Source organism: Rutidosis leptorrhynchoides, chromosome 4, assembly GCF_046630445.1.
Source record: "Rutidosis leptorrhynchoides isolate AG116_Rl617_1_P2 chromosome 4, CSIRO_AGI_Rlap_v1, whole genome shotgun sequence".
In the NCBI taxonomy this organism is placed as follows: Eukaryota; Viridiplantae; Streptophyta; class Magnoliopsida; order Asterales; family Asteraceae; genus Rutidosis; species Rutidosis leptorrhynchoides.
In genome coordinates this window covers 351,334,499-351,346,224 of record NC_092336.1, presented here as the reverse complement: position 1 = coordinate 351,346,224, position 11,726 = coordinate 351,334,499, and the positions used below count along the sequence as shown (strand labels likewise).

Here is an 11,726-nt window from a genome sequence, read left to right as displayed (position 1 = left end):
TGCTTAAAGGAAAAAAAAAACACTGGCACTGCTTTCAGTAAATTCAGCTTATGGATGTCGAACAATACAAACCCAAATTTAAACATAATCATTTATGGTAAATGTGAATACTAAAAGTGTTTGATTGTGTTATTTATTATTTTAGTATGGGTTGTTACTATATGTGCGACTTTAACTGCCTTTTTTTTTCCTTTCCCTTTTTATCATGTTACATGTGAGTGTGTGGAATGTAAACATATTAGGTTAACAAGTTCATCTATAATTGTATAGTTAGCTTCAAAAACCGGTTAAAGCCAATATTGGTCAACATTTAAGTATTAATTTAATTTAAACTTTTGGATTTTTTGAAAAAATGAGGCTTATGTTTATGTTTTTAGACAATTATGTTAACGTTTATGTTTATGAATTTTTATTGTATATCTACACATATAATTTTTAATTTTCAAATAATATGGTTGTCATTGATAATTTTTTTTCCTTAATTGCAGGATGATGGGTATTTTACCCTACGTGACTTAAAAGGAACCAAACTTTCCAGTAGTGTATTCAATATCCTTTTCAACCTTAATAAGTTCATGGCCTTTGAAACTCGCGATCCGTTTCTCATACGTCAGGTACATACATACATGATCAGCTATTGTTGTATCATATTTACAAACCAACTTACATTTGTGAACATATATATACGTAACAACCATTTTAGTAAACAGGAACGTGAGAATCCTACATTAACAGAATGGGATCGGTTTGCACATCGGGAATATATTCGGCTCTCAATGGAAGAAGAGGCTGAAGCTGCTTCTACTGGTAGTGCAGATGTTTGGGACGAATCTCTTGAGGCCCCGTTTTAGATTGACAGTCAACAAACTGCTCATTATGGTATTTAATACGAGTACAAGTTTGTATACCCGTTTTTATTTTTTTAAGTCAAGTTATTGACTTTTATGCACAAATGACATTGTTAATTGCAGGTGATAGTGAAGAATACGTTAGATCAAGTTGTGAGCAACAAAATCATGTACATTTTTTAAAAATTGGACACTGGGCATGCTCAAAAAACTTACGTTGTCGTTGGTAAAAAGCGAAAGAAAGTAACTCGAGTTTGTCAAGTTAAAGACAGATTTTTTTGAGTTGCCATTGCATGCTTGGTGGAAGGTGTACTCAGGTGCTTTAATTGGAAGCATTTTATTGTTTTGTTTTGGCAAATAATAATTAGTAGCACTTTCCTTTTGATTGAAAATTTAGCTTAAAAAAACATATTCCCTTTGATTAGTTGCTTTAATTTTAGTTCTACCAGTATATTTTTTTTTTTTTTTTTTTTTGTTATGAACTAGGAATAATTTGTTACCATTAAGGCTAAATGCGTACTTGATAAATTTTTCTTGCTGTTAATGTTAACAGTTTTTTTAAACATGTATGCAATTCTGATAACAGGACAGTTTGTACTAATTATTAAAGATTAATGCCCAACCTCTCCCACTTTTTATTTGGCTAGCAGAGAGGCTTTGAGGAACCATGTTGGTATAATTTAGCACTCTAATTACACGCGCCATATAGGTTTGTTTCCAAAGGGTCGGGTCAACTGGGTTCAGAATTCAGTTTATTAATGACAGAACCCTTTCATGTTTTCCCTTCACAATTACTACTCTTAAAGTCTATAACTTATATACAACACTATTAATTAGCCTGGAAAACTTAACACCCCTATGAATACTAATAGTCCCATCTGTTACTTTCTTGAGCACCCCTATAAGTATACTTTGCACATTCTAGCAACTCCTCATCTCACATGGCTTCAACTACATTGCCCTCCCCCTCTGCCCATATTTCCAAAGGAATGCCCAGTGTTGTCTTCCCCATTTAAACTTGAATTATTTTTCCCATTCAACCTTTGATCAATTTTTTTTACAGGCGTTCGGAAGCATCTGCAGCTCACAGATTTACTCAATGGACCAATCTCAATTCACACTTCAACATCTACTGGACCAAACAGGCGAATGCAGGTGTTCTGTGGTCTCATAATACGCCACCCACCGTACTTTCATCCAGGTTATTCATCGACCATCCTAAAATTTTAGACCTAATAGAATATAACATTTGTTTCCTTTACGGTTCCAAACTTTTATGCTAGAACCGATTAAAAAAGATGGTTATTAATTGTTGATATGAATTTTGTTCATTTACTTTGTGAAGCTATAACAACCTAAAGTCATTTAACATCATAATTTAGCTATGGTTTAAAAAAAAAAAAATTTAGACTCACACAAAACACGTTGACATGATATGACTGCCGATTCATCTAGCTATAATTAAAAACCAAAAAACCCAGACAATAAAATATGACTTATTTATGAACGGTGCATTACATTCTCGCTGTCAGTTTTCATCATAGTCTGTATACTCAGCTATCGCCAATTCGTGCAGGAAGAACAAGTCTTGAGGAACAAGTGTACACTAACCCCACCAACAATATCACACAGCTCGACTCAGGTAATAACACCCCTGTACAAAAAATATGTGCATTTTACTTTACGCCTTCGGTACCCCTCAGCCTGCAACCATAGTTCTCCACAAGTAATTTGTCAGGTTGTCGTCATGTTAGATTGTGATTAGGTAACGGGCATGATATCATTATTGCTTTGTTTGTGCTTATACAAAACACGTTGACATGATTTGCCTGCTGATTCGTCTAGCTATAGTAAAAAACTTAAAAACCAGCCAACAAAAACTGACTTATTTATGCACGTGCATTCCATTCTCGAAGTCAGTATTCACCATAACCTGTATACTCAGCTATCGCCACTTTGTTCAGCAAGTACAGGTGTTCAGGACCAAGCATAGAATAACCCCGCCAACACTATCACCCATCTGGACTTAGGTAATAACACCCCTGTATAGTCAGGTATGGTGGAAACTTAGGTAATAACACCCATGTATATAGAAATGTACAAATACGTCTATGGTTATGAATATATACACGTACATAAATGTATCTATCAATATATAGGTAACAATATATATATATGAATAAAAATATATGTTTTGATATGTGTATACCTGATATATATATATATATATATATATATATATATATATATATATATATACACACACACACACACACACACACACATGGATGTTTTTTAATATTTTTCCGATTACCAGGTGGTTTACCACAGATTCAACTCTCGGATTTTCTAAAGGGCCTGATGAAAATTTACACATCATCAAAGACATCAGGTTCTCGTGGAATAGTTTCATTCGGTGGCCTGGTCTTAAATACCCGACATCGCGCACACCAAATTGCAGGTGCGAGGACAGAAACTACAACGGTCGGCAGTTTTCCAATTTATACTCCGAACCATCCAGGTACCCCAACACTATGCATACAAATACCCTATATCCCCTTTTTCAGCGTATCTCTGCCTTTTTAGCATTTTTCTGAATTTAGTATCACGCGTGCAGGTAGTTTAAATACGCATGAGAACGTAGGCACCCATACCATTGTAAGCGCCGCATCCAACTCAGTAGGTAATTACATCAATAGGGCTGCTGAAGTGTCTTTAAATCTGGTTTCGAAATCTGCCAACTCCTAACAGTTTCTATCGACTTTCCTGATTGACACCAGATAACTCTCTCCTGCCTCCATCGACTTTGTTAGCTGGTCACCTATCCCTCTACTCATCAACAACGAACACACATGATGGAAAAAGCCAGAAATACTATGGCCTGAAATTGACTTCCCCCTCCAAGACGAGCATAGCTACACCGGACCCATCATATATTTGCAGTCCTCAGACAGTTACCCGAGTGCCCGGATGTTCCACAGGTAACTTGAGAAATCATACTCCATCTTCATAATATTCGACACTTTAACATAACACCGTCTATTTACTCCATTTAATTATATTGTCCCAGTTGCGTTGGCCACGGATCCCAGAGTTTGTACAAAACGTCCAATAACACCCGCATCTACCTCCGCAGGTAATCATTCCCACACTAAAATATTTACAAGTGTTGTTGTTTATTTAAATTACCCAAATTTTGATAAACGGCAGCGTTTGAGAAGCAAAGTTCATAGATTATCATCTATTGGTTCCCATCTGTATGCCTACTGAATTCCCTTCTACTTCATACATAATATATGCCAATGGTTAATGATAAGTTGCACTTAGGTTTGCGAAAATTTGTGTTTGCCGCTAATTGTTGAAAAAAAATAATGTTGATTAAAGTTATCCCTACACAATTAGACATTGACAACAATAGAAAAAACATAGTAAAAAACAGAGTTATTTGTACATGTATAGTGCTGCAACGTGTATACGATATTTTCTATGCATATGATATTTTATAGGTATTTGCTGTGAATGTGTATATACTGTTTCATTAATAATCTGAAATAATTAATATTTTTACTACTGAAATGTATGTTGCTAAATTTGTATATGTTGTGCAAAATAACAGAGTTATTTGTAAGTGTATTGGCACTATAATGTGTTTTGATAAATTTGTCTTTTACAAATCTTGGAAAAAATTATTACTATTTTGAATACTCTAATTTGAAAAACCCCTGTTACTTTAATCCACCAGGCACACATATTTCTTACCGTTCTCATGGACCTTCTTCATTTAAGTGCCGGAACTATTCCGCAACAATGTGGTATGACGAGCGGAATAACAAGCCAAAAAATACTTCCAGACCGTCCTTCTCGATGTGTTGTCAGAATGGAAAAGTGTTACTCCCACAGCTCATGCCGTCTCCTCCGTTGTTGCAAACATTGCTTAATTACAATGATTCCACATCATATAAATTCCGAGAACAAATACGCATATATAACAGCATGTTTTGTTTCACATCTTTTGGGGCTAAAATAGACCATTCTGTTAACCGTGGCCGAGGTCCATATACATTTAGGATAAGCGGGCAAACCTATCATAAAATTGGTTCACTTATACCAGAGGCTGCAGGGCCACCAAAATATGCACAACTCTACTTTTATGATACACAGAACGAAGCAAGAAATCGTATGTCTACTTTCTTATGCCATGATTCTAAAGAGACAGTTGATGAAACCCTAACCAGGAATCTCATTAACATGCTAGATGAGTACAGTGCCGTAGCAAAGGCATTTCGTATGGCAAGGGATTGGTCAAGTAATAACCCAACATTAGATTGTGAACTACATTTAGTTGCTAAGATTACCAGCTCACGACAATATAATGCACCCAATGTTGGTGAAATAGCTGCGTTAGTCACTAGCGACTTTGGCCACTGCAATTCTTCAGGAGATATCATTGTGCAAAAAAAAGAATTGTGCCCCGAAAAGAATATACATCAACTTTATATGGCGTTGCAATACCCTTTACTATTTCCATATGGTGAAACCGGATATCACGAAGCGATACCATATAATAATAATAGCGGGAAAAGGCAGACTGCCAGAGGTTACGTCACAATACGAGAGTACTACTGCTATAGAATTCAGCATCATGAAAATGAGGGCAAAACTCTCCTAAGAGGTGGTCGCTTATTCCAAAAATTCTTGGTCGACGCATATACATCTGTTGAAGAACAAAGATTGCAGTGGGTAAGACATCACCAAAATGAGTTGCGAACCGACCTATACAATAATGTTTGTGATGCTGTTACAAGGGGCGACACGTCAGCAGCATCAATCGGAAAGAGAATTATTTTGCCAGCTTCTCATACAGGGAGTCCACGATATATGGTCCAAAATTATCAAGATGCAATGGCTTTATGTCGGGAATTTGATAATCCTGATTTATTCATCACCTTCACTTCTAACCCAAAATGGCCCGAAATTGATGAAATGCTCTCCTATATCGACGGTCAAAAGGCACCAGATCGCCCTGAGATTGTCGCCCGAGTATTCAAACAGAAACTAGATGCTCTTACAAATGATATCATGAAAGAACACATATTTGGAACATGTCAAGCAGGTATTATGAACGCCTACTTAAGCATTTGCATCCACGCATAATTCCATGTTTTTTGACTTTGATAATTTACCGTTTTAAAACCCCCCACTAGATTACATATATGTTAACAATCCCTTTAATCCCATATGTTGTTTCAGGCCTCTACATTATCGAATTCCAAAAGCGCGGATTACTTCATGTACATATGTTAATATGGTTGACACGTGATTACAAGTGCAAGACACCAGCCGACATCGATGACCTCATATCAGCAGAGATACCCTCTCAAATACACGATCCTGAAGGGTTTAAAGCAGTCATTGAATACATGTTACACAGACCTTGCGGTGGTGCGCATATGGATACTCCTTGCATTATTGATAGGAAATGTTCAAAACACTTTCCTAAACCATATTATGCAGAAACCACTATTGACGAAGACGGGTATGCCAATTATAGGCATCACAACAACGGAGTCAAATTTCACAAGAACAACACTAACCTTGATAATAGTTTTGTTGTCCCCTACAACAGATATTTGTTGCTCAAGTACAACGCCCATATTAATGTCGAATGGTGCAATAGATCACGTGCAATCAAGTACTTATTCAAATACTTAAACAAAGGTCCGGATCGAGCAACAATAGTCATACAAGAAAACATGATCCCCAACGAAAACTCCACAGTCCAAACCGTTATTGACGTTGACGAAATTAAGAATTATTTGGATTGTCGATATTTATCACCGTGTGAGGCCGTCTGGAGATTGTTTTCGTTTGACATCCATTATTCAAGACCATCGGTTATCAAATTGTCATACCATTTACCTAATCAACAATCAGTAACATTGCGCGATTCCCAACAACTTCCTCCCCTTCTACACAGAGAGAGCATTAAAGAGACAATGTTCACCAAGTGGTTTGAACTTAACAAACAGGATGAACATGCGCGCTCCCTAACTTACACGAAATTGCCCAAAGATTATGTGTGGAACCAAGACGCAAAAATATGGACCCGGAGAAAACTAAGATCATGCATCGGACGTATTGTCTATTCAAATCCTGCATCAGGTGAACGTTACTACCTGCGGATGTTGTTGAACATAGTTAAAGGTCACCGTTCTTTTGAAGAAATTCGAACTGTAGATGGTACATTATACCCCACGTTTAAATATGCATGCTTTACACATGGTTTATTGAACGATGATAAAGAATAGACAGAAGCCATCTCTGAAGCAAGGATATGGGCAACAGGTTCGCAACTTCGGGACTTATTTGTAACCGTGTTACTCTTTTGCAATGTAACCAAACCACTCACACTATGGGAACTAAATTGGGAAGCTTTATTAGAGGACATTCTCTATAAAAAAAGAAAAATATTCAACTTCCCAGATTTGATCCTAACCGAGGCTCAGCTTAAAAATTATTGCTTAGTTGAGATACAAGGCATTTTAAATAAAAATGGCAAATCTTTAGCTGACTTCCCTGAGCTTCCGCAGCCAGACCAATCAATGCTAACCCAAATGGACAATCGTCTAATACGGGAGGAATTAAACTACAATATAAAAGAAATGATTACCTTGCATAACACCCTTTTCAGCTCACTCAACCCAGAGCAGCTAGAAATATATATCCAGGTCGTTAATGCTGTTCATAAACAACAAGGTGGTCTTTTTTTTTATATGGTCCCGGCGGCACCGGGACAACATTCTTATATAATGACGTCCTCGCAAAATTAAGGTCAGAAAGGCTGATTGTGCTCGTAGTTGCATCTTCAGGTGTGTTTACCTTTGCCTACATATGATTGGCAACTCATATTACCATTACCTTATTACCTACTGCACAAAAAAATATTTCTTACATGATACCCCTAAAAACACTAACAAACCTAAACTGCAGGTATCGCATCATTGCTTTTACCCGGAGGCCGGACAGCGCACAGCCGATTTGTCATCCCCCTCGAATTAATGGAAAACAGCACATGCGGAATAAAACAACAAACACACTTGGCATTGCTTATTCAAGAAGTTCGTTTAATAATTTGGGATAAGGCACCAATGACACAAAGGTTCACTTTCGAGGCCCTAGATAAAACTTTGCGAGACATTTTAGGGGCGAAGGATGACAGAAACAGATCAAAGATTTTCGGAGGTATGCCTGTCTTACTAGGGGGCGACTTTAGACAAATACTTCCAGTCATACCAAAAGGCAAAAGACAAGAAATAGTTCATGCATGCATTAACAGGTCCGACTTATGGAAACATTGTAATCTGCACACACTATCCCGCATTATGTGGGTAAATGAATACACTCCAGATGGACATCTTGATACACGAAAACAAAACTTCAATAAATGGGTACTAGATATAGGGGAAGGTAAGGTTCCTGCAATTACTAAAGATGGGGAGGATGAGCCAACATGGATAAAAATTCCCGAAGAATTCATTGTATCGTCCAAAAAACCCCCGATTGAAACGATCGTTGACACAATATTTCCAGATTTCCCCGTGAGACAAGAAGATGAAGATTACTTACGAGAGAGGGCTATTTTGACACCAAGAAATGACGACGCAGATGAGATTAATAAACATATGTTCAAAAAATTACAAGGAGCAACAATGACATACAAAAGCTCTGATGAGATTTGCAAGGGATCAACCGACAACATGGAACAACAACAAACATATCCCGTGGAATACTTAAATACATTAAACTTCCCAGATGTTCCTCCTCACAAACTAAAGCTAAAATTAGGTCAACCAGTTATGTTGTTACGAAATCTATGCCCAAGCGCAGGGCTGTGTAACGGAACACGTCTCATCCTAACAAATTTCCAAAAGTTTGTTCTTCAAGCCCGGATTATAACAGGCTCACATATAGGAAAATCAGTCATCATTCCACGGATTGTTCTAACGTCGGCCCAAACAAAATGGCCCTTTGTGATGCAACGAATCCAATTCCCAGTCAAGCCCTGTTATGCAATGACAATAAACAAAAGCCAGGGACAATCTTTAAAATATGTCGATCTTTACCTACCGAAACCAGTTTTTAGCCACGGTCAACTATACGTTGCCCTATCACGAGTAACCGATCCAGCTGGTTTAAAAATAGTCATGATAAATGATAGCGACGAACGTTTAAAGGGTCACACACGAAATGTAGTGTACAGGGAAACTTTCTTCAACTTGAAACATGATTCATAGAGGTATGCTTGCTACTAATTTCAATTGCTTAATTATTTCATCTCCAACACATTGATTTGATGTTATTATTCCACAATGCAGATTACACACATTTTGCCACCACCACACCAGCGTTCGCGAGGTATTTTATTAGTATCTTACTTTCATATACTCATTCACTTTATTACTATTGCACATAATGACATTGATTGATTTGATTTGCTTCATTACCATAGATATATTATACCAAAAAAGGCATCGGATTTGTTCCTACACATCAACTGCTACTAAAGTCGAAGGCACATCAACAGTGGACTAACTATGTTCACCATTCCCTTTCTCCTCCTTTATAATACACGCGTTATTTTCATCCAACACAAAACCCCCTTATGAGACTATAGTTTTTTTTGTTTGTAAACATTTGTATGGTTGTTGATAAATAAATTAAACCTCATGTGTATTTCATATATCTCTAACTTCATACTAACTCAATATGATTGTTGTTAAGCCAATTACCAAAGGAATTAGCCGCTTTACCCGATTGCTATACGACCCACCACACTAACCGCAAACCATACAATTGTTCGTGCAATGCACGGGCACTGCAACTAGTTTATTAATAATAATAATCATAACAATAATAATAATAATAATAATCATAACAATTAATAATAATAATGATAATAGAACTAGAAGTAAATGTGTATACCCTTTAGAAACTTTGTCTAAAAAGAATTGTCCCGGATGAGACTCGAACCCCCGACCTCTCGAACACCCAACAACAACCCACACTATTCCGCTATTCCTGCTTTCTGATTAAAAACCCAAACCATATTTATTTAACTAGTGTTTCTGTGTTATAATTTCTTCTTCTTCTTCATGGAATTAATCAACCAGGCACTATCTTAATCATATCATTGGATTTGAAATCGGTTTTAGGATTTAATGACAACACATAAAAGCTTGTGATTGTTACTTCAATTAAACAGCCACAACAAAAAAAAAAAAAAAAAAACAGCAGCAGCGTTCGAAGAAAAAAAATATATAAATAACTCTAGTCGTGATTTTAAATTCAAGATGGTTTTGGATTGAAGTTATAAAACGAAATTGATAGTAAAACCTTCATAGAAGCTTTTTGATTCATCAATTGAATCTGAAACATCCACAACGATTTGAATTTTTGCGATGAACAATTAGTTGACTTTTAAAAATTATCTTTGACCTTTGAAATTCGCAATCAATTCAAGGAATTGAGACATGAAAACTTACAGATAGCTTATTTAGATCCTTCCTAGTAAAACTGTATTTCCAGATTTTGAGTTTAGTTCGAAATTGAGGTTTTTGGAAAATGGATCAAGTACAGAGTATGAACGACTGTTTTTAAAAAAAAATTAATTTAATTCGTTAAATAAAATTGTTGAGATTGATAATTGATAGTACATGTGAAAGAACTGAATGAGGTCCTTCATAATACTGATCCATTGAATTGATTTAAAGAATGTATCAGTCGTTGTTTTTTTTTTAATTGGTCAGGGAATAAAATAAAAAATTTGATAGCAGTTGATAACAGACTTTGGAGTTGTCCTAATGTTTGGGAATCTAATTTTTGTACGCTTTTTAGCAATCATCAATCAGATGGATAATTGAATGGAGACAAGAGTCGTTCGAATAAAACAGTAAAGGAAGAAATTAAATAAAGTTTGTTTATAAAGTCTTATTAAATTTGTTGTGTAGCTGGGTTTATATTCGGTTTCTTTACATTTCAAAGGCATATGACAAATTCAGATACAGAAGAATAGATACAGGTAACCAGTTTGTACGATATTCAATTTTTATATAATTTATATAATTAATAGATATATTAATGATAATTATATTAATAATAATTATAATTAATAAGGATACTAATAATCATAAAAAATGCTAATAATTATATTATTAATGATAATAATATATTGTATTATTTTCTATTACGTATAACTGTAATAATACTTATGTTATTAATAATAATAATAGTATTAATAAAGATAATAATAATAATAATAAATAATCAACATAACTTAAAATTAAAATCTTACTACTAATTATAATGATATAACAAATTAGGTGTATTAATTCTATATATATGTTATTTATATATATAGATAATAATTATTATATGTTATTTTTTAATTTTACATAATAAATTCTAATAATTAAATCATATAACATTTCAAATTATATATTCATATATATATGTATCTATTTTCAATTAGTGGTTCGTGAATCGTCGAGAACAGTCAAAAGGTCAATTGAATATATGAACCTAGTTCCAAAATTTTTAAGACTCAACATTGTAAACCTTGCTTATCGTGTCGAGTATCATAATAAGATAAATTTTAAATTTGATCGGAAATTTTCGGGTCGTCACAGTACCTACCCGTTAAAGAAATTTCGTCCCGAAATTTGAGTGAGATAGTCATGGCTAACAATAAATATGTTTTCATGACACATACGAGCTAGAAATTAGAGTTTTATTACCATTGAGTAATAGGAATAAAATAATTCGATTAATCGAAGCGTATGAATGAAGCTATCACAAAAGATTGAGATAAAGAAATGGAGA

General features: G+C 35.1%; 2 protein-coding genes across 2 annotated transcripts; both read left to right on the top strand.

Annotated features, from left to right (window-relative positions):
- Positions 1-4,655: 4,655 nt before the first annotated feature.
- Positions 4,656-7,156, top strand: LOC139841762 (uncharacterized). Its single transcript, XM_071831967.1, has 2 exons — positions 4,656-5,961; positions 6,099-7,156. The coding sequence occupies exons 1-2, from the start codon at positions 4,656-4,658 to the stop codon at positions 7,154-7,156; spliced, it is 2,364 nt and encodes a 787-aa protein (XP_071688068.1).
- Positions 7,157-7,906: 750 nt separating this feature from the next.
- Positions 7,907-9,142, top strand: LOC139841761 (uncharacterized). Its single transcript, XM_071831966.1, has one exon. It carries the CDS (start codon positions 7,907-7,909, stop codon positions 9,140-9,142), a length of 1,236 nt encoding a protein of 411 aa, XP_071688067.1.
- Positions 9,143-11,726: the final 2,584 nt, after the last annotated feature.

Excerpts from the sequence above, each read along its gene's own strand:
- LOC139841762 (XM_071831967.1), top strand. The coding sequence starts at position 4,656 with ATGTGGTATGACGAGCGGAATAACAAGCCAAAAAATACTTCCAGACCG. Across the intron at positions 5,962-6,098 it reads ATTTGGAACATGTCAAGCAG|GCCTCTACATTATCGAATTC; the intron begins GTATTATGAACG and ends ATGTTGTTTCAG.
- LOC139841761 (XM_071831966.1), top strand. The coding sequence starts at position 7,907 with ATGGAAAACAGCACATGCGGAATAAAACAACAAACACACTTGGCATTG.